Consider the following 23,755-nt stretch of genomic DNA (forward strand, 5'->3'; position numbering starts at 1 on the left):
TCATAGTTAGAATTAATAAAAATAGGGATTTTGATACTGAAAATTATTTTGTCTTGGTAATTGACTGTGTTCATTTTTAACAGGTTATAAATGTGTTGTTCGGATTTTATTGTATAGTTCTGGTTTCAAAAATTTGTTTGATTTTGGTTATTTCTGTCTTATCTAAGATGAGTTTTGGGATAACATTAATTTTGGCAAGCAGTGTTTTTTCTATAATGTCATTTAAATGGCTAAGTAATAAATCTATATTATAATTAAGCCTATTTATATACTGTAGTTTCTTTATTTCTTCTTCATTGTTATATATTTTTTTGTAAATTGTATTTTGAATGTTTTCGAAGAAGTTTTTAATTAAATTCTGTTCGTTGTTAATGTGTCTTGTTAAGTTTTCGAACCGTAGTTGAACTTCATCATTAAATGAGTTCTATATTTCGAAGTTATTTGAGATGGTGGTGGATTGGCTTTTTAGGTGGTTAATTTCCGTTTCTATATTCTTTGCATCATTGGCGTCCATGTTGCCAGTGACGACTTTGACTAAACTACCTAACCCGTTAATAAGACCTCTTTTGTGGCGTGAAAAGGGTGTTAGTGCGTCTATTTTACTTTGAGTTTGGGCGAGCTTAGCATTTAGTATTAATATAGAGTCGGTGAGTGTTTCATCGTGTCTTAGGGTATCGATAGTGTGATATAATTTTTCGAAACAGTTGGTGTATTCGGACAGATCGATTATGTGGCTAATTATACCCGTTACTCGTAGAGTAAAAGGGTATACTAGATTCGTTGAAAAGTATGTAACAGGCAGAAGGAAGCGTTTCCGACCATATAAAGAATATATATTCTTGATCAGGATCAATAGTCGAGTCGATCTGGCCATGTCCGTCTGTCCGTCCGTCTGTCTGTCCGTCTGTCCGTCTGTCTGTCTGTCCGTCCGTATGAACGCTGAGATCTCAGGAACTACAAAAGCTAGAAAGTTTAGATTGGGCATACAGACTCCAGAGACATAGACGCAGCGCAAGTTTGTCGATTCATGTTGCCACGCCCACTCTAACGCCCACAAACCGCCCAATACTGCCACGCCCACACTTTTGAAAAATGTTTTGATATTTTTTCATTTTTGTATTGGTCTTGTAAATTTCTATCAATTTGCCTAAAACCGTTTTGCCACGCCCACTCTAACGCCCACAAACCGCCCAAAGCTGCCACGCCCACACTTTTGAAAAATGTTTAGATATTTTTTCATTTTTGTATTAGTCGTCTAAATTTCTATCGATTTGCCAAAAAACTTTTTGCCACGCCCACTCTAACGCCCACAAACCTGCACTTCTACTAGCTGAGTAACGGGTATCAGATAGTCGGGGAACTCGACTATAGCGTTCTCTCTTGTTTTTTTATAGTTTCCTATCACGAGTGTTTTCCCTAGCGGCACTTTTGCTAAGAGGTTGGTGTTATTGAAGTTGTGGATGGAGATAGATTGGTATGCCCCATGGAAGGATCTGGAATGCAGGTGGAAAGGCTTAAGTCATTTGGAGGTTTGAATACTTTCCTAATTTTTGATTTGTGGATTTTTTGGTTTTTTGTAGTTACTAGAGTTTTTCCCTTGTCTTTTGTTGTTCTGTGTAAGGAAAACCGAGGTGTTAATTTATTTCTCCTGTTCTCCTTTCTGAAAATTGTGCTGTTAGGTTGTATTGTTGTTGGTTCTACTCTGTTTGTGTTTAGCTTTTCTGTCCTTTGATGGGCGTTTGTGGACAATTTTTCTTTTATTTCGGAGTATAGTTTGTCTTGGAACGTATTTATAGGGTGTTTTTTTTAGAGGTATAGAACTTTAAATTGCAATAAAACAACGATGGATTATTCGATTGACATGAATTTTATTGACATGAAAGATAATCTTGTGGCATTACATTTTAAATATGATTTCTGGCATATGACCGCCACGGCTGGCTCGGATGTAGTCCAATCTGGACGTCCAATTTGCAATGACTTTTTCCAATATTTGGCCGTATATCGGCAATAACACGGCGAATGTTGTCTTCCAAATGGTTTAGCGTTTGTGGCTTATCCGCATAGACCAATGACTTTACATAGCCCCACAAAAAGTAGTCTAGCGGTGTTAAATCACAAGATCTTGGAGGCTTATGAAAAATCGGGAACAACAGCAATCTCGTTTTGGGCCCATTCGACGAATCTACGCCTTGCTTGATGATCGTTTGGTTTCAATTCTTGCACGAGTTGGATTTTGTAAGCACGCATGACGAATTGCCAAACCAAACTGAGAATAAATCACTTGACAGCTGTTAAATCGGTCGCCATCTTGAACAGTAATGCCAACTTAAAGTTCTATACCTCTAAAAAAAACACCCGTTAGTTTATTTAAATAGTCATGCTCATTATTGGGTATTATTGTTTTATCAAATAAATGGGTCCTACCATTAAAAAGTTCAAAAGGGGTGTGGTTAGTGGTGGAGTGGATTGCGTTATTATAAGTTATTACGGTTTCTGACATTATTTCCTTGTGGTCTGTAGGTAGTTTGTGTTTTTTTGTGTGTCTAGTATTATTCTGTAAATCTCTGTCAAAGAGGAGTGTAGGCGTTCTACTGGGGAGTTACTTGAGGACTGCTGGAATGACGTGACATGGAGAAGTATATTATATTGAGAGCAGAACTTTCGAAATATGTCGTTGCAAAATTCTACTCCTTGGTCGTGTATTAGTTTTTTGGATAGTCCAAATTGACTGAAAAAGTTTTTTATAGCTTTGGTGCAATTGATACCGTTTCTATTTGGAATGGGGTGGCTGCGAATTTGGAGAACTTGTCTATGATTGTCAGGTTAAAATTATTGTTAATGGTGTAGACGTCTATGTGTACTATGTCGAGGGGTTTCGTTGGGGTTTCTGGGGTTTCAAATAAAATGTTTTGTGGTTGCCTATCGTACTTAAACTTTAGACAGGTTTCACAATTTCTAATTAATTCAGAGATTTTGCTTTTCATATTGGGGAAGTAGGTTTCTCGTTTGAGGTGAAGGAATGTTTCATCTATGCCTCTATGATTGCTATTAATGTGATATTCGTGAATGAATTTATTTTGTTCGGGGGTTCCTACGATTTCGTGGAGAAGTAATTTGCATCTGATAATTTTAAAGTGTTTTTTGTGTGCAAAATACGTTAAGAAAGCTTTTACAATTAATGCGGAATTATTATCGTCTGCCAAGAATGCGCAAATCCTGTTAGGTTTTAGGGTTCCTTTCAAGATTTTAGCGATATTGTCGAAATCAAAAGAGGGTTGTGAATATTTTTTCCTAAGCTTTTGTTTAAATGGTGTTGTAGTTTGGCAAGACGTGTTTGTATCTATTTCTAGTATGAGTTGTGTGTTAAATTCGTTAATAGGTTTTTCAGAAGTGGGGTTCTTTAAAGTTCATAAGCCATATTAGTGGCTTGTGATCTGTAACAATAGTAAATTTTACGCCATAAATATATGGCCTGAAGTATTTTACTGCCCATATTATGGCCAGCATTTCTTTTTCTATGGTTGAATAGTTAACTTCGGTGTCGGAGAGGGTCCTGCTGTCGAAGCATACAGGTCTATCGTTTTGTAAGGAACCTTGAGATAGTACGGCTCCTAACGCGAAGTTACTAGCATCCGGAGTAAGAATGAATGGTTTTTCGAAATCTGGGTGTATGAGGATTGGGTCGTTGGAAAGAAGGGTTTTGCACTGTTCGAATGCGTCTACGAAGTCTTTGTCTGTAGTAACTTGTCTTTTGCCTTTCAACTGTTTAGTCATGGGTTTTGTTATTCGTGCGAAGTCCCTTATAAACTTCCGAGGAAAGATTTGATGGCTCTTCTGTTGGTGGGGCAAGGGAATTTTTGGATTGCACTAATCTTATTCGTGTTTGGTTTTATCCCGTCTTGTGTGCCTATGTGGCCTAAAAATTCGATCTCTTTTCTTAGGAATTCTGATTTTGAAGGTTGTAGTTTGAAGTTTGCTGCTCTAAGTTTTTCGAATACCATTTTTATGTCCAATAAGTGTTTTTGTAGGGAATATCTTCTTGTTTCATCTCGATTTGATGAAAACCGCTAGTTAGGTCGAGCGTTGAAAAGTATTTTGCCTTGCCTATGTTATCTAATATATCATTTATGTTTGGGATGGGGTATCTGTCCGAAATGGTTTTGTCGTTGAGTTTGCGGTAGTCTATTACAAGTCGCCATTTCCTGTTCCCTGTTCCGTCGAGCTTTTTTGGGACCACCCACACCGGGGCGCTCCAAGGGGAGTGGCTAGATCTAATAATTTGTTGGTCTAACATGGATTCGATTTGTTTTTTGACTTCTGTTTTATGGACAAAAGGGTATCTGTAGGATTTTGCGTGGATTGGAGTGTTGTCTATGGTGGGGATGGAGTGTGTGATTTTGCTGGTAAAAGTTAATGGTGTTTCTGGGTTGTAGAATATGTCACGAAATTGTTTGCATAGAGTTGTTAAGGTTGATTTTACTTCTGGGTTAAGGTGTTCTGTTAGGATTTGTAATTGGGCTTGGGGGGTATCGTTATTAAGAGGTGTGGCTGATATGTTAAATAACTCGATATGGTCATTTTTATTGTAAGGGGTGGTTTCTAGGGGATATTCTAGGTATAGTAGTTTATCTGAGTCGGATTGGTTAGAGATTTCAACATTGGCAATATTATTGTTTGATTTATATAGTCCCTCTGACAGCGATAACTCGTTGTTTAGTTGTGTGGTACAACAATAGAATTCCCCATGCTTAGTCTTTACTGGTAGTGGTAAGATAACTTTACTGTAGGCAGGAATGTTAAAAATATTTGAAGCTTGGTTAGTGTACAAGAATATTGGGAGTGTAGACTTTGAAGTTACTAGTTATAAGTTTACTAGGTGTATTTTTGCTTCTAGGTATGATAATAGGTCCATTCCTATGAGACCATTGAAATACGAATGAAATTTGAATTTAAGTAGGGTAATTTGACCTTCGGTTTTGAACTCGGGTGGCATTGGTAATATTGCCTTTTCCTCAATTTTGAAACTATTTAGTGCTGTTGTAATTGAGGTGGATATTGGTAGGATTGTGCACTCTAGTTCGTTAGCAGATTCTGGGTCAATGAAGGAGTTATTGGATCCTGTATCGATAAGAAATGACAAAGGAGATTTTTGTTGGAGATTTAGAGTTATGTATGGGAGGGAAGTTGCATGTATGGTAGGATTTAAGTATCCTGTTGGGCTCCTGAGGCTGGTGCCTGAAAATTTAGGTTGGTAGGGCAGTGTTGGGTGAGTTCTCCTTCTTCTATGTTGTGTAGTCCATAATATGGTGTTTTATTGTCTCTAAATGGGTTACTAGCTCGGTTGCCAGTGTTGGCCTGACGATATTGGGAATTGGGGTTTGAATAATGATTCGAGTGGTTTTGGGTGTAAGATGAGTTACGGTTGTTACGGTCGTTGTTGTCTCTGCGATTGTTACTGTTATTGTTATTGTAATTGTTAGTTCGTCGTTCGGTGTTGTTTTGTGTAGGGGGGTATGGGTTTCTGTTATTGTAGCGAGCCCTTTCTCTTTGGCATAGTTCGTAAGCTGCTTCGATAGTCTTGGGGTCTTTCAATATGATTGTTTTAAGCGGTTCTCTAATTCCTGAAATGAAGGCATTTAGACAGACTTCGTCATATAGTGTTTTCTTGGCTTCAATGATTGTAACCGACTGTCCACTATTAGAAGTAGTGGATATAAGTTGGCTCCTAATCCTTGATAAGCCGAAAAACAATTGCCCTAGAGTTAGGTTGTCTGGGAAAGATTGGAGCTCGCCTAAGAGGCTAGCTTCGCTTTTCTTGCTAGAATATAAACGTAGTAGGTTACTCTTGATATCGTCCCAGATAAGTTTGGTGTTGGCTAGATTAAGAGCTTTGTCTGGTCTTCCGACTATTTTGTTCCTAATTGCCCTGAGTGTTAACAGTCCGTACGGCGTCTGGTCGGTACCCCTAATGAGCATGATTATTTCCTCAACGCTAGTTATATATTTATCGAGTTGGCCTGGGGTCCCATCGAAAGTCGGAAGTTCTTTAACGAAGGCTAAAATATCGGTGGCACTAAGTGCCGTAGCAATACTGCTGAAGCCACTGACAGTAGGTGTTAGTGGGGCGGAATTGTTTCCGGAGGCGTTGCCCGAATCCATATTTATAGGTTGAAGGGGGGGTAAGGGGTTATCTTCTCTAATTACGGGGAGGGTGTTTGTTTTAGTAACTGATCGTGTGACTCTTTTGGAAATGTTTGTGATCCTAATACGGAGCGAGTTGTCTGTTTTATAGTTTGTGTTAACTTTTTTGACATTTAAAAACAATTTACAATGAACTTAGTTACTCTTAATTACGTGTTTATTGTTGGATAGTGTGTTTTCTTGTGCGTTAGTTTCTGTAATATAGTGATATTAGTGTATGTATGTATAATTTAAATAATTTATTTGTGTTGAAAGAGTGAGAATATGGGTGCATGTTTCAAAAATTTTTTTTATTTATTATTACTTCCTGTTGTTTTTCTTTTTATTAAGGTGTGCAATTTATATGTGATTTGTGGTTTTGTATCCAGCCTTAAGAATCATACATTTCATTGCTCGAATAATGTTATTTGCATTTGAAATATTTGTGTGTGTGTATATTGCTTTAGTTGTTTTGCATATATGTATATATGTGCACATGAAAATAATGACGTGGTACTTGACCTTAATAAACTTCGACAGTGACTATCAGCGATTGATTTCACACAAGTACATCACACGTCACTTTTGCACGTATGTATATATGGTTATGTTGTGTATATATTTTTGTTGTATATGTATGTATTGTTGCGATGTAGTACCAAGCCTTTAATATTTCGGCAGTGGTTTATCAGCGATTGATGCCACACAGGTACACTAAATTTTTTGCATTTGAAATATTTGTGTGTGTGTATATTGCTTTAGTTGTTTTGCATATATATATGTACACATGAAAATAATGATGTGGTACTTGGCCTTAATAAACTTCGGCAGTGACTATCAGCGATTGATTTCACACAAGTACATTACACGTCACTTTTACACGTATGTATATATGGTTATGTTGTGTATATAATTTTGTTGTATATGTATGTATTGTTGCGATGTAGTACCAGGCCTTTAATATTTCGGCAGTGGTTTATCAGCGATTGATGCCACACAGGTACACTACATTTTTTGCATTTGAAATATTTGTGTGTGTGTAAACTGCTTTAGTTGTTTTGCATATATATATGTATGTACATGAAAATAATGACGTGGTACTTGGTCTTAATAAACTTCGGCAGTGACTTTCAGCGATTGATTTCACACAAGTACATCACACATCATATTTCACGAATACAGCGTATTTGTTATAGTTTTTTTTTTTTTTTTTTTTTAGTGTTTTGTGTGTGTGTATGTTTGTTAAGGCGGTTTATGTATTGTAGTAGAACTTTTGTTGTAATTACTTTTAGAATTTTTAGACATTTTTGCACTTTTTGTTTTGTTTGAACATATTTTTCATTCTCACTCTTTTCCCACAATTACTTACAGTAGAGCTTATAAAAGGTTTAATAATGCATTTTCCATTCCAGTTTCCCGGCTGCGCCAGTTACCTCCGGGGAGCTTCGTGAGGTATTGTAATGCGGAAGAGAGGTCGTGAGGTCCGGAACGAAGTCACGGCTATCTCCGAGGGATTCAATCAGTAATTTGTTGCGAGAGGAGTTCAATCAGTGATTTATTTGCGAGATTTAATATAGATATGTCCACAAGTGCATGGTGCTCAACATCGACTGATCGTCGCATTTTTCTCTTAGTCTTAAATAAGCTAATAGTGAATATGTATGTATGTGTTACAATGTTAAAGTTTTTAGAATTAAAGTATCTGATACAGCAGAAAGTATAAGTATGTTTATAAGTATGTATATGGAATCGTATGCGTTGCCCTGTCTGAGCGAAAAGAATGTGGTGTCAGCTTTCTGGGCGGATGACGGCGGCTGACTCGCCGTTAATGTTTATGTTGCAACTTTGTATCGCAAAGCTTCCCGGTTCGATGTCTGCTATTTGTGTAGGCGAGGTGGTTTAGGGGGAGGGGTTGTGTATAGTACCGATGGGTCGGTAACTCCCGCCTCCTGGAGGAATCCAACGTCGATGAAAAGAGTTTAGAGAAGTTGTGAAATGAATTCAAATTAGATTTATTTTTTGCCTTAGATTCAATTATAATTCTGGTTTCGATATTTCTGTCATATAGCGTATAAATTAACAAGTGCGGCGAGTGATGAAGGTATCGAACAAAAAAAAAACACTAAAAGGAAAAGTATAATCTTAGCTTAAAAAGAATGTTTACGAAACTTACTGAAATGAAATGACTTGGAATTATAATGAAATGAAAATGAAGAACTTACTTATTGTTATCGGTCTTGTGTTAGTACGGTGAAGCGAATGTCGAATGACTTCGGAATAGTGTAAATAGCGGCGAAGGCTTTGCAAAGGGGTAACTATAAAATCTCATAAGTTACCACGGTAGGGAGGGTAAAGAAGTGGGGGCAAACACCATAATCGCCACCCACAACGCTTGTGTGTCTCTCTTATAAATATCTCTTGAGGGTCCGTGCGAATGTCTGAACCTTTCAACCTTTTGACCATTCATTTAATATACAGGAAGTGCACTTAAACCTTATTTTGTAGTAGAGAAGTGTATCATATAGGAGGTGAGGAAGACCCACGCCATATCCGACGAGCTTTGTACCGAGCATAGCAAGAAGTGCACGAACACCGACCCGACTATACGCTAGATAATCTTCAGATTCTGGTGAACACTTTCCTCTTGGCTACTACAACCCAGGATCCATCGCGTCGAGATCGAATCGCTCCGGATTAAAGTGGGTTAATTTGACGGAACACTGTTCCCGTGTTTTCTCTATATTTTTATATATGCATATATATATATATTTATTTTTATACGATTAAAAAACGTATATATATTCTGGCAATTATGGTAACCAAAAAAATATTTTATTGTTAGACTCTTCCAGGCAATATATTTCATTAATACAAATTAAATGTTCAATATTGTTAAAAAAAATGTGCCCACCGTTGTCCAATGATGAATTCGTTACTCCCCGCTAAAAACAATTAAAGTCAACTTCTCATAATCGTTGTATGCATCCCTTAATGTAATAGCCAAATAGCCAACAATTTATTAAAGTTTTGCTATTAATTTAACTACAACAAAATGAGTAGGTTAACAGGGGTGCTGACGAGAGAAGTGGAGTAGGTCAGAAAATATGACATAATGTTTGACGGGCAACCTAGACAAAAGCGGATCAAATTGCGCGGCAAACGACGATCCATCAGGTATTCGGACGCATGAGGGGGAGGGGATGTGGTCGAAAGGGGTGCTGACGCGAGAAGTGGAGTAGGTCAAAAAATATGACGTAATGTTTGACGGGCAACCTTGACAAAAGCGGATCAAATTGCGCGGCAAACGACGATCCATCAGGCATGCGGACGCATGAGGGGGAGGGGATGTGGTCGAAACATTGCCCGATCGTTTTACGATCAAGCTACAGCTTAGCTTAGAGGACAGTGAACATCGGATGAACCTTCCTCGGCCTTAGTCCTTACAACGGGCACTAATACGCCGACGTAACAGAATTGGCACCCAACGAAAGGATTTCTCGTATTTATCAGGGAATAGTGTTATTAGTTCAACGAACTAGATTTCTGTATTGGGAGATCAGGGCACCTAAATAGTCATTACTTCCATCTTTAAATGTCATTATTAATTTGACTATTTATAGAATATTGGACCTAATTGGAGTCAGCGTGCGCTGGTTAATTCTTTTACTAACCAACTTCTGCAACCGAGAACACGTGTAAATGGTTCAGAATAGAGGTATGACTTTAAGATCACTTGTTTATGATCCATTGAAAATCGTAGGTCATTTGTTTTGTCATTAGAAAAATAAATTTTTAAAAAATTAATTAAACCAACAATACGGGAGATTTCCATGTTATAATATCAACCAGCTGTGAGGATGTGACTCTGGCCGGGGTGATCATCAGCGGCCCAGATTTCCCTACAGAATTAAATTTTATTTTTCTGAGACGACCAGGACTCGAAGGGGCGGCCGAGAATTCTAAGGGATCGTACGTAGTAATTCGGGCCAGGATAGAGAAGAGGGAAGAAAAACAATAGTTGGCCAAGATGGCGGATCCGGGGGCCGCCCGGAGGAATTTCCAAACGGCGGCGGCTCCCCTGCGAGGGGCCCGGAGGGTTTTCCAGACACCCCTTCTGCCTACGCCACGCCCGAAGGACTTTCCAGACGGCGGCCGTTCTCCCCCCTAACGCGGTCCCGGAAAAATTTCCAGTCGGCCCTAACCATGTCAGGGCAACGACCAATCACCGGGTGATTAATTGTTTTTTCTTTTTGGGCTTAGGTTAGCTTTGGTTAGGTTTTACCGTCCGTCGGTTATCCGACGCACTTAGACCATTAGAGGTCCAGTGTGATACCGTGTATGTTTTCCCATTTCGCCCGTCGAGGTTCGTGTGAAGTTAGCAGTTTTCTTAGCCAGAGGCCCTGGTCAATTTTTGTATCCGATGTGGATCGGTGTCGGAGGTGTCTATCAGGAATCTGCTTCCTAATTGAGCAAGTTTTTTCGCTTGCAGTGCTGGACAGTGGCATAGTAGATGCTCTACAGCTTCTTCCATTTCTTCGTCCCTACAGGTACGGGAGAAATCAATATACGGGGCATTTAGTCTTCTGGCATGGGTGCCTATCATCCAATGCCCTGTGATGACTCTCATAGCAGTGCTGAAGTTTGCTTTGGTCAATCTTAAAAGTTTTGACGTTCTTTTTAAACTTATTTTTGGCCATATTTGGCGTGAGTGTGTGTGGTGTTTTCCCATATTGTCTGTTTGTTACGGTTTAGGTTTTCCCTAAGTAGTAGTTTACAAGTGGCTAAAGGCATACTCATGCCCTCCATCTCTTGTATGAGTGGCGCGGTAGTGCCTTCTCGAGCTAGCTCATCTGCGATGCTGTTGCCTTCTATGTCCCTGTGTCCGGGAACCCATATAAGGCTGATTACGAATTGTTGTGTCATCTCTTCTAAAGATGATCGGCAATTCGACACTGTTTTCGAGTGACTTGAGATTGAGCCAATCGATTTGTTAGCTGCTTGGCTGTCACTAAAAATGTTTACTTGTGAGCTTTCCGGCTTTAGTGATTTTAAGTGTTTTAGGGCCTCCCTTATTGCTGCTACTTCAGCTCGGAAGACGCTGCAATGATCGGGGAGTCTGAACGAGATGCGTAGGCCTAGCTGTTCGGAGTAAACTCCTCCCCCTACTCTGTTTTGTAGTTTTGACCCATCCGTATAGAAGCATTCTGGGGTCCAGGTGTTCGTGAGTTCCAATCGTCCCTCTCTGGGATGATTGTGTTGAAAGGTGTTTGTATGTACTCCGTTGGAGTGCAGTAGTCTGTCCTGGAGGGGACTATTTGAATGATTTTAGGATACATAAGTGACCCGCTTCTTGTGTGTTCCACTGTTTGGTATCTCTAAGCCTGATTGCCGCTACTGTGGCCTGTTCCATGCCAGCTAGTTCTGGGCTCGGGAGGTTGAGTATGGCATTTAGGGCTTCGTTTGGGGTGGTGCGGAAAGCACTGCTGATGCAGAGTGCCGCGGCTCTTTGCATCTTTGCTAGCATTTTTGTGCTGGAATTCTTTTTCAGAGCCGGCCACCATACCACGACCCCATACAGTAGTATTGGTCTGACGATGGCCGTATATATCCAGTTTACTATATAGGGTGTCATGCCCCATTTGAGCCCTATTGCTTTCTTGCACGAGAAGAATGCTGTTGAAGCTTTCTTGTATCTGTCTGTGAGGTTCAAGTTCCAGTTTAGTTTCCTGTCAAGTATTACGCCCAGGTACCTTGCGCTGATACTGAAAGAAAGTCTTTGATTGTTGAGGATAGGTGGGACTAAGTCTGGTACATTATATTTCCTAGTGAAGAGAACCAGCTCGGTCTTTGAGGGGTTAATTCCTAGTCCGTTACTTTTCCGTTACTTTTGGTCCAGCTGGACAAAACACTGAGTTTTTTGCTCATGAGATCGCATAGCGTTGGGAGGTATTTACCTGTGAACATAATAGCAACGTCGTCCGCATAGGCTATTATCCTGCAGCGCCCCCCTTCTATGTCGCATAGTATCGAGTTGACTGCTATGTTCCATAAAAGTGGGGAGAGGACGCCTCCTTGTGGAGTGCCTCTGCTGACGTGCCTAGTGAGGGTTGACGCGCCTAGTGAAGACATAACCTTCCTGCAGGTGAGCAGTTGGTTTATGAGTCCCACCGAGTAGCGTTTCACCCCAAGGTCTGTCACGGCTCCGGTAATCGCCGTTGGGATGACGTTGTTAAAAGCTCCTTCTATGTCCAGGAAAGCTACCAGTGCATATTCCTTTTGGGACATTGAGACTATCTTGGAGACGAGAGAGTGTAGTCTCTTTCGATTTCCCTTTCTTGTAGGCGTGTTGCGTGTCTGTAATGAGACTTGGATTGAGAGTTGATCTCAGATGATGATTCCGATGATTCTTTCAAGGGTCTTTAGTAGGAAGGATGACAGACTAATTGGTCTGAAATCCTTGGGGGTCGTGTGTGATGGTTTTCCTGCTTTGGGAATGAAGACAATTCGGGACTCTAGCCACAATTGCGGTAGTTGTCGATGAAGTAGGGACCTTTTAAAATTGTCAAGAAGCCAGTTTATGGCTATATTTCCTGCATGTTGGATTTGTGCGGGTATGATTTTGTCTGTACCTGCAGATTCGTATGGTTTAAAACTGTGTATGGCCCAATGGAGGACCTTTGGGTCTATGCACAGTTCGATACTTGCCAGTGTGGCGTTTGTTTGTTGGGGGGTGAGAGCGTTTTGGCTGTTTCCTGGGAAGTGAGTGTCTAGAAGTATCTCCAGAGATTCCTCACTCGTGCTGGTCCAAGAGCCATCTGCTCTTTTAAGGTAGCCAAGGGTTGTGGCCGATTTGGAGAGGATTTTTCTAAGTCTGGCTGCTTCAGTTGTATTTTCAATTTCTGAGCAGAAGGAATGCCACGAGGATAGCTTTGCTTTCCTGATGGCTTTTTTGTAGTTTGCAAGGACCCTCTTGTAGGCGGTCCACAGGGCCTCCTCATTTCCTGCCTTGCCTATTCGGAGGTGGGATAGTTCTGCTGACCACCAGGGATGTTTTCTTTTTCTTTTGGGCTTGCTATTGGGGCAGGCCTTTTTAGTGCATAGTTGCAGGTTTCTGTGAAAATTGAAACTAGTTCGTTGAGACTAGATATTGTTTGAGGGTATGGAGGAGGATCCAATGGGAATTTTTTCCCTTAAAATATTTTTGTATATTTGCCAGTCTGTTTTCCTTGGGTTTGTAAAAACTGCTGATTTGGATGGGTTGGTTGTGAGGGTCGTTTCTATATACCTGTGGTCCGAGAAAAAGTGCTTATCTAGCACCCTCCAGTGAGTTACTGTCTCTAATAGTGGTTTAGAGACGAGAGTTAGGTCTATTACCTCTTTTTGGTTCTTAATGATAAAGGTGGGGTCATTACCTTTATTACATATGAAGAGATTTGAACGACAGATAAAGTTAAAAAATGCCCTTAATTTACCTTCGCTGTGAACTGTTAGAAGCTTATATTCCTTAGTCCCTTATCCAAAAACATTTCCTCCCCCTATCCAAGGTTCCTGGATCAGGACTATGTCGACTCCATCTTCAGCCAGATGAAGTTGAAGAGCAGCGGAAGCTGCCTTACTGTGGTGGAGGTTTATTTGCAGAAGCCTCACGGACATCTGCTGTGGGCATCTCCACCACGGTTGTATCGTCTCCCTCCTCGTCCGATGTGTCTAGGTCCGTCCCCATTGGACCCATGTTTGTAAGGCTGTGGAGGATTGAGGCATCGGTCGAGTAGCCGGACTCGGTTTCCGATGCCTCGATCTCGGAGGCAATCTCCTCGATCACTCATCCACTGCCTTCCTGATCCTCCTTGGCGGAGTCCGATTTATAGACCTTTATGGTCACCCGAAGTTTAGCTCCCCGTGAGCGGCCTCAATGGGAGCTAGGGACTCCTTGTTTAGGATGAGGATGGCCTGGTTTGTTGGCCCCTCCATCTCGTCGACCTTCAACACTCGCCAGTCCGAGGTGGGAAGGTTCGGGTTGCATCGCTGCAGCATGGTGAGGATCTGGTCCGGTGCCTTGATGGATGCCGGGATCCAGATCCTTGCACGGGGTCGGCAAGGAACGTCGGACGAGCTCAGAGCAACAAGTCCGGCGTCCCCATACACCTCCCCCAGCTCCTTTACTGCGGCTTTGTACAGCTCCGCAGAGCGTTCGTCGTCACATGCGATCACCTTGACGCTGCCTTGAAACCATCCCACGTCCTTGCAGACAGGAGGGGGGCCAGGTTCTTTGGCTAAGATTTTGAAACATTTAATGGCTAGGGCTGCTCCACCCACATCCACTTGTTTCGTGGAATCCTGCCACTCGGGTTGTTTCTGTCGACTAGGCCCAGAAGAATGCGGTTTTTCGCGATCTACGCGTTTCCGCTTTGCCGAGGGGTTGGAGGGAACGTCCTGGGAGTGCTCCCTCTTAGGTGGAGTTCGTTTTTTGACCTCTGTGGGCTTGGATGGCTTGGGGGCTTCCTTGCCGATGTTTGGCAAAACAGATCTTGCCCATTTCACCTTCTTCATCCATTCAGGAGAAGGAGCCGTTTTTGATTTCTCCTGGCTGCGTAGGATTTGTCCTGCAGATCGTTTTTCTGCGTAGGTTAATTTGCCGTTACCAGTTGCCGTCCAGGCTGCGCCTGAAGGGGGCATCATGCCACTAGGTCCTGGAGATGTTCCCATGGCGACGGCTTTGGACAGCTTGCACTCAGTCGCCTCAGACTTGAGGCGGGGTTCACCCGAACCCGATCCTGTGGTGGAGGCCAGGCAGGTGGGTTCACTCGCCAACTTCACTGCCTTGAGGGTTGTTCGGCCAGACTCAGTAGTCACTGCCGATTGGGTAGGTTTTTTGGGAGATCCTGACTCCTTTTCATTTTGTTTATAGACTCCATGTGATTCCCACGAGTTGCGGAGAAAAGGAGGGTCCACCCAGACGGAGATCCGCGACGCCCGGGTAAGGCTTCTTAGAACAGGGGGTCGCCAGGTACCCTGAGCTCTCCGTTTGAGACTGAGCTATTTTGTGACCCGGGCCCTCAGTGATGCTGACTCTCGGCACGGGTCGAGTGACACCTTAGTCCGGCCCGGGACGCCCGACTACCATTTGCCAGCATCCTCTGGCAGGTACATAACCTTACCAGGGGACCTGTTTCCAGCCGCCCTCGCGTGGATAGCCGATAAACAGTAGTATAGTCGCACTTCTGGGTTTATGGACAATTCGGGCGCGTTCTTCTAGAAAGCTTGAAACTACACGTTAGTCCCCTTGTCCATCACCCGACTGACAGCCTTTTTCCTAAATATAGAAACCCAAAGACTAAAATGGAGGGGGCAAAAAAGAAAGTGTTGTTTCAACCCTCCACCGGGAGAGTAACCCGATCGCACACACAAGAAGAGAGCCGTGCACCGCGAAGTGCAAGCGCGGGAGACACCCGCCAACTATATGAGGCACCTAATCACGAGAGTCTTAGAGACATCGAAAACCAACCAGTGGAGCTATTACACTTGACCGATCAGATTGGCAAGACAAGCCGGAGGGAAGGATTTACCACTAGGACCTCCGAAGGGACGCTTCAGCATGCTTCCGCGGTACAAGGCAAGTTCGGAAGACCGGTCGAATGCTGCCGATAGGCTTAAAAAATATCTCATGGATTTAGTGAGACAAAGTAGAGTTACGCAATTGGAAAATAGCGCTCAAATAAACGCTCTGAAAAATAAAGTGGCTGAGTTACAAGCACAAAACTTTACGAAACAACCAAGAATGGCACCACCACCTGGACTACCCACGGATAGCTTTCTAAGGCATAAAGACACCCCGACACCAGAACAACTGTCGCAAAAGTGTTCGTACAGCCAGATGCACATGATCTGCTATGTGTATGGATTCGGAGTGGATTTCTTCCGCCAACACCCCGCAAACAAGAATCCTTGCATGTCTCGATTCCATGAGGCCACAGGACGTTGAACAAAGAGAGCAGGAATATGCATTGGCACGATAGCGCATTTTCACCAGCGCCGAGGAAGAGGATAATATCGCACGGAACTCTCGATGAGCGTACAACAAGACAAACGTTTCTTTTCCAATACTAAGGGTGATGAAGTAGAAATACTAGCCCTACTAGATATCCGTGCTAGTGCGAATTTTATTGGAAAAGTGGCAGAAGCATTCTTGGAAAAAAAGACAGATCACAAAGGATGACGTCTGTCTTTACATAAATACACAAAGCCCGGATAGCGCAGTCAGCAGAGTAAGGTGGGTCAAGGCTACACGTTTATGTGCGCCTCATGAGAATTAGGAAGAAAAATCAACTTACAGAATGGTATACCGATGTACAGAGTATCTCAGAAAACGATCTTAGCCGGTATAAAAAGACTGTAGTCCACTGATAAAGTAGTCAGCTCTCGAGAGTCAATACTAGAGAGTCATTAGTCGGGACTCAATACTCTAGATTCAATTCTCGAGACTCCCCCCTCGAGATTACATCCTCGCGATTCTATTCTCGGGAAGTCTATACTCGGGCGGTATCATACTCAAGTAAAGACTGTCTTAAAAGCCAAGAACTTCAGTCAAAAGAAAAGTGCCGAGAGGAGCGAGGACTCAATCCTGCACCAACCCCAGGATACCAGGACTTAGACTGGAAGGATCAAGAACCAGTATAAGGAATACTCTTGAAGAAAAACCACAATCCAACCGACTGTGCCAAAAGGAAGGAAAAGAAGTCTTAAGATGGGCGGCAAGGAGTACAATGCATCCGACAAAACCGCCAACGTGATCAACACTGTGGAAGTTATCGACCACAAAGATGAGATACTAGGTGTCCAACATACACTTGAGTAGACCGCCGTGATGTTAGTATTGCTGGCACTATTGAAACTAGTAAGGATCTACAAATGATCAGTGCAGCGGCGTCGAAGGCATCACCATATCCTAGAAAGGATCGTATCCAGTATTCCGATAGTGGATAGCGCGGGAAACGAAGTCCGCTCAGCATATATAAGCAGTGCAGAGCAAAACAAATAAACAAAGAACAAGTGAACCGCTGCATATTTTTGTTAAGTGGATATCAATAAAGACAAAATAACAGCAGTGACTTTCCAAACAAGTGCATAATTCAAGATATCTGAGAATCAGGTAGAGACCGAAGAGTGCCGCAGAAAACATTTCTACTAACGTTCATATATATATTTAGTGACGTATTTGCGACACCCAAACCGGCCAATTTCATAAATTCCATGAACAATAAAGAACTTAATTAGATCCTATACTGTATGTCCTCTGCTCAGTATGCGTTTTGATAAACAAAATCTTTGGCAACGATAAACCATTTCTTTGGCAGCGGCACTTAGCCATTCATGTAAACAAATCCCAAAGCCAAACTTAAGCAGTTTTGCCTGCTCGTTCTGAGGCTTCTCCTCAACTTATGAATCCAAGAGCAATGCTCTCCCTAAGCATCCAAGAGCAATGCTCTCACAAATACACCAACATATTTCTTAGGCACACAGGCTTCTCCTCAATTTCACTTACATTTAATTTTCAATCTTAAGCTGAGCATCAAAAAATAAAAAACAAAAATCGGTCTCGATACTTTAATCGTCTTTTTATTTGGTAAAAAACTTTGATTTCAGAGTTGGACTAAGTTTGTATACGAAACGGTTCAATTAATAGATTCAAGGCAATTTTGTGTAGCCTTTTATTTCTAACTGGCGCAGTCGGTCATTATAATGCTAAAATCTAATTAATCGCTATCTAAAAAACACCACGCTTTTAGACACCCATGCGACGGTCAATATCGTGTTAAGTTTTAATTAGAACATCGACAATAACGCGAAACCGTGTAACGGTCAATATCGTGTTAAGTTTTAATTAGAACCTCGACAATAACGCGAAACCGTGTAACGGTTAATATCGTGTAAAGTTTTGATTGGAACCTTGACAAAAGCGCGAAACGGTGTAACGCATTGTCAACAACAAACCTGAATTTAATATCAGGAAGACGCAATTGGTTACATCAAAGCAACACGAAAAGGCAATAGTGCAAACCCATGTGAAAATCAAAATCTACCTTAAGAGCAAAAACTAAAAATAAGAATTAGTGAAGAGACAAAAAAAATCAAATAAGATACACACAAAGTAAGATCCGTAAAACAACAAATAAAAATAAAAGGAAATTAAATAAATAAAATAAAATAAAACAATATGAAACAATATTAAATTAACTTGAGAACAACAACAAAATGACAGAACCCAGAGTGAAGCTACCCCTATTAGACAGCAACATGAACCAGGTTGCCCACCAGATTGGCAATGTGGAGAGGTTCAACGGTGATCCGGGAACCCTATACATCTTGGTAAGCCGAATTGACTACATACTGGCCCTTTATGTTACCGGAAACGAACGCCAACAGCAGATCCTAATTGGGCATGTCGAGCGCAGCATCAGAGGAGACGTCATGCGCAGCATTGTAGCAAAAGACATGAACATCTGTCCCCAGCCAAGACGACAACTGGCACTCAACTATAAACCCCAGACCCCTAACCACATTCTTTTGGAGGAGTTTCAGAGGAGCGCATTCAGAGGCAGTGTACGAGCATTCCTGGAGAAAGCAGAAAACCGCAGAAATACACTTACCAGTAAGCTTGAATTATAACAAAATGCTGGGGAGAAAACTTTATATTTAAGATTAATAACATCCAGTATTGAATCCCTTATTGAAAAATTACCTACTGTAACGAACTGATTTCTTAGTTTCTGCTCTCTACAAATTGCAACGGCTAGCTCAAAGAGTTTGTTTCTTCGTCCCACCAAATTTATGATTTGTGTGATTACCCGACCAAAGAGAAGACAGAGTTTCAGATTCAGTGACGCTGGACAGAGAGAATCCTGTGATCCTCGCCTTCGGATGCGCGTCGTCGCTCCTTGGTCGTCCTTCTTCGCTGGTTCCGCGTCGCTCTCGACGGCGTATCCGTGCTGGCTCGTCTGGGGCTTAGGATGTAATGCGGACAGGGTGTATCGTCCGTGAGATCAGCTAGAGCTTCTCCCCGAACCACCGTTGCCGCCCAAAGACTCCACCGGCGCGCACTTCTCATTGACTGTCTGTCTGTATGGCACTTTCTTCACTGACTGTCCCGAGATGCGCCTGCGCCGTCTCTTTTATAGCCCGCGGGAATTCCGTTATTTCCATTTTTGCGCACGGCTCACTCGGGTACAAGGTCCAACTCATGTCCCTTTAGTTCACGGTGTGTTCTCTTTGTGTTTATACCATTACCGTACAACCTTTGCGCCCTTGGCCGGTTCGAGTCCAAGGTCCAGCGCGGTACCGTTATTTCACAGGATCCAAGGTCCATTGTTTACCGTTTGACCTGACCGCCCTTGACTCTTCTCGCATTCCAGCCGTCTTCGCTGTTGCCATGCCGATCTCCTGCACCCGGATTTGTGTGGAGTTTTAAGACTCCTCACATCTCCCCCTTTCTTCGGAAGTTTTTAAAAGGCTGTTGTTCCCGGCGGTCCTTCGTTTCAGTGTCTCCTCGCATAGGCAGCTTCCTCGTTCTCCTCTCGTCGACCCCGCGCCCTTCGTTCTCAGCCTGGCAGTCGCAGCCCATTAGAACCCGTCGTTCAGCGTCTTGACCTGGCGTCTCGAACATCCTTGCGCCTTGCTGATCGCAGCCTTGGCGTCTCATCCTTTTTGACACTGTCTTTCAGCTTCTCGACGTGGCATCTTGATCCTCGAACAATGTCGTTCCCGACTCCTCTCGTCGACCTGCGCCTCTGTCGTTCAGCATCTCGACTCAGCATCTCGATCCTCGCGCCCTTCTCCAGCATCCTTCATCTGTTGCCGTCTGCTACTCGTCACCAGCTCTGTATTTAAACTTCCCGCCTTCTCATCACCTTTCGTCTCTAGCAACTCCACCGATACTCTCCACGTACGAGTTATCGATATTGGCGACCAGCGTTGCCACTTCTTGTTCCTACCGATAGTGCCACGTCGTACGGATTGCACGAGTTATCGATATTGGCGACTGGAGTCATCATGGGGTGGCGGTGTCGGTGCGCGCGGTGGCGGCGGTGTCGGTGTGCGTGGTGGTGGATACAGCTGGTCCGGCGGCGGCGTCGGCGGCAACGGCGGCTGTGACTGCGGCTGCGGCACCGGCGTCTGTGGCGGCGTCAACGGCGGTGGTGGGTGTGGTGCCCACAGCGCCTCCTCCTGCCACCCTGCTAGTCGCTCCTGCCACGCGGCCTTGGCGGCGACTGCCTTTCGCTCCACCACCATCCGCTCGAACTGTCGCAGCGTGGCGTTCTGCGCGTCCGCGAACTCGCGCCACTCCTTCAGGTCCCGCGATGGCATCGCGTATCCGAGGCGGATCCGTCCGTGGCCCTGCGTCGCCCGCCGCACGCTGCCATCCTGGCCCTCGTGATCTTGCCTCCTCTGGGGTGACCGTCTTACACCCGTCGTCCTCCTCACTCTCCGACGAGAGGGACACGTACGTTATTGGCCCCTCGGCCACTGTCTCCTCCTTCGACAGATCCATGTTGGGCACCTCCTACGGATCCTCCTAAACCGGAGATGGGGATCGCGACACCAGGGGTGACGTCAGAAGCTAGAGATAGGGATCAGCATCCCTACTCCATATCGCTCCGAGCTGTTTCCCAGTGCCGGTCTCCCGCTCCTCCCGGTTGTTCCTTATTGCGCGTGCTGCCATTCGGCCGCCTTTCGCTTTTTCCGCCGCGATGAAACCTCGGTTTTCTCTCTGCTTCTTTCTGCCGTTATTTCGCGGAGCCTGTACCGGAAACGGGATTCTCCTCCGTGTACCTGCCACCCACGAAATTCGCAACTGTGTGCGTTAGCCGTTAACTGTTTTCCGGCTGTATATCCTCCCTGTCCCGCTCTCGCGCTCCAACGGGCCTTTTTGTGTTTCTTTTGAGTGACTTTTGCCTTGCGACTTTTCGATACCCTGTATCGTCCTCCCCCCTTCTTCCCTAAAGGGTTTTATTATGGTTTTTCGCACCCGGTGTCCTCTGGCCCGCCGGCTTCAAGTCGCTAATATGAGCCGTTTTCGTCTTCCTAGTGGTTGCGTGTTCCAATACACAAATTACTAGTGACGTTAATTTCTTTATTTTGAACGGCCCGTCAAACCTTGGTGCCAGTTTCGCCGCGAAGCCCTCGGCTGCTTTGATAGGTGGTGCTCTTTGGTCCATACTGTTTCTCCCACCTTGGGTTTCCACGGCCTCCTTCGGAGATTGTAGTGACGCGCCTGATCCTGCGCTGCCTTTTTCATATTCCTCCAAACCAGTTCGAAGATCTCCTTCAGTTTTTCCGCGTTTTCTGCGTCTGTTTACACCGGCCGTCTGTTCGTCGAACAATGCGTTCGGCAGCCTTGGTTCTCTTCCCTGCGTTATAAATGCCGGCGAGTATCCGGTGGTCTCCGCCACACTCGTGTTTACCTCCAGCTGCAGCTCCGGCTAGTTCTCTTCCCATGTCCTCTGATCGGCCCCTGTGAACTGCGCGATTATTGTTTTCATGGTCCTGTTGGACCCTTTCTGTCGGGTTTCCTTGTGGAGTATATGGAGCCGTGAGCTGGTGTCCCACACCCAGCTCCTCCAAAAACCTCCTGAACGCCCTGCTCGTGAATTGGACTCCGTTTTCCGTGATCATAACTTTTGGCACCCCGTATCTGGCCACTATTCGCTCTCGCACAGCCTTTCGTAGCGTCTCGGTGGCTGCCCTTCGCATCGGAACGATCTCGGTCCACTTGGAGAACCTGTTCACCAAGACCAGCAGTATCGAATTTCCGTGCCTTGACCTCGGCAAGGGGCCCACAAAATCAGCACACACGGTGGCCCATGGTTCTTCCGGCACCTGGGTCAGCATTTTCCCGGCTGCTTGCAGCTGGTTAGGCTTGTACCTCATGCAGCTCTCGCAGTTCCACACGTACCTTCTTATGCCTCGGTGCATTCCTGGCCGGTGATACCTGGCAGCCACCCTCGCAATTGTCTTCCGACATCCCAGGTGTCCTGCCGTCGGCATGTCGTGGTTCTCGGACATGAAGCGCTGCCTCATCCTGGTTGGTACACACAGCTTCCATGACATCATATCCTCATTTCCTGCCCGGTGCGGAATGTGCCTGTACAACTGTCCGGCCTCCTGTAGGTAGTCTGGGCATTTTTGGGGATCCTGCCTCACTTTTCTCCGCATCTCTCCTGTCCACCTGCATTCTTGCTGCTCGTTCGGGCGCCCTTCTTCCCTCGCCGTTATCCTGCGGCTCGTTATCTGCAGTGGCTGTCTCGACAGGGCGTCCGCGACGATGTTCAGCTGGCCGTTTCTATACGAGATTTCAAAATCGTATTGTTGGATCTCCAGCGCCCACCTCCCGATCCTTCCAGACGGGCTCTCGATCCTGTTCAGCCACTTCAGGGCCATGTGATCTTTTATCACTTTGAAATGGTAGCCTTCTAGGTACGGTCCTAATTTTCTGCCAGCCCACACTATCGCTAAACACTCCTTCTCTGTCGCAGAGTAATTCTTTTCCGCTCCGTTCAGCGCTCTGCTGGAGTCGGATATGACCCGGTCGCCTTGCTCGGAGTGCTGTGTGAGGATAGCGCTCAGCCCGTAGTCGCTGGCGTAGGTCTGTAGCACGAAAGTCCTTGTGAAATCGGGGCATGCCAGGATCGGATTAGCTTCTTCTTCTTCTCGAATGCTTCTTGGTGGGCGTCTGTCCATTCCCACCTTGCCTGTTTCTTGAGGAGTGAGTTCAACGGTTGCACCAGCATCGCAAAATCAGGTACAATACGCCTGTACCACGATGCCACTCCTAGGTACTGTCGCTGCTCCTTCACGTTTACCGGGGGCTTCAGCTGTGCTATTGCCGCTACTTTCCCCGGATCTGTTCCGATGCCTTGATCCGTTACGCGGTGACCCAAGTATTGTAGCTCCTTTCGAAAAAACTTGCACTTATCTGAGTTAACTTTCAGGTTTGCCGCCCTTAGCCTCTGGAAAACCTCTTTCAGGTTGCGCTTGTGTTCTTGTAGTGCCCGTCCGATCACAATTATGTCATCCGGATACGCAAAGGCGTGTGGCATCATCTCGGGTCCTATCACCTGGTCCAACGCCCGCTGGGACGTCGCCGATGCGGAGTGCAGTCCGAATGGCATTACTTTCCACTGAATAGGCCCTTTCCCGGCACCGTAAATGCCGTATATTGCCGACTTGCCGCTGCCAACGGAATCTCCCAGTACCCGTCCTTCAAATCCAGGCTGCTTATGTACTTAGACTCCCTTAATTGATCCAGAATGTAGTTAATCATTGCCATTGGGTACGCGTCCTTCACGGACTTCGCGTTTATTTGGCGGAAATTCACGCACAACCGCCATTGACCCGTCTTCTTTTTCACCATCACTATGGGAGAGCTGTACGGGCACCTAGACGGCTCGATGCACCCTTTCTGTAACAACTCGTCGACCTTGGCGTTCTTCGGGTAGAAGCGCTGTTTGACCGGTTGATCGTCTTTTATCGTGATTCTGTGCACCGCCACCGTTGACGTCCCTTGTACTCTTCCCAA

General features: G+C 44.5%; 1 protein-coding gene across 1 annotated transcript; it reads right to left on the bottom strand.

Moving 5' to 3' along the window:
* Positions 1–21,310: 21,310 nt before the first annotated feature.
* Positions 21,311–23,348, bottom strand: LOC122756639. The gene is made up of 3 exons (XM_044006854.1): positions 22,924–23,348; positions 21,642–22,840; positions 21,311–21,522 (listed from the first exon to the last, which is right to left on the bottom strand). Exons 1-3 carry the CDS (start codon positions 23,346–23,348, stop codon positions 21,311–21,313), a joined length of 1,836 nt encoding a protein of 611 aa, XP_043862789.1.
* Between the last annotated feature and the right edge of the window lie 407 nt (positions 23,349–23,755).

Source organism: Drosophila santomea, unplaced genomic scaffold, assembly GCF_016746245.2.
Source record: "Drosophila santomea strain STO CAGO 1482 unplaced genomic scaffold, Prin_Dsan_1.1 Segkk83_quiver_pilon_scaf, whole genome shotgun sequence".
Lineage (NCBI taxonomy): Eukaryota > Metazoa > Arthropoda > Insecta > Diptera > Drosophilidae > Drosophila > Drosophila santomea.

Bases quoted from the DNA above. Each gene is read 5' to 3' on its own strand.
- LOC122756639 (XM_044006854.1), bottom strand. From the start codon at position 23,348: ATGCCATTCGGACTGCACTCCGCATCGGCGACGTCCCAGCGGGCGTTG. The intron at 22,841-22,923 runs GTGGGAATGGAC...CGATTTCACAAG, and splicing joins CTCCTCAAGAAACAGGCAAG to GACTTTCGTGCTACAGACCT. The intron at 21,523-21,641 runs GTAAACACGAGT...AAACAGACGCAG, and splicing joins AGCCGGAGCTGCAGCTGGAG to AAAACGCGGAAAAACTGAAG.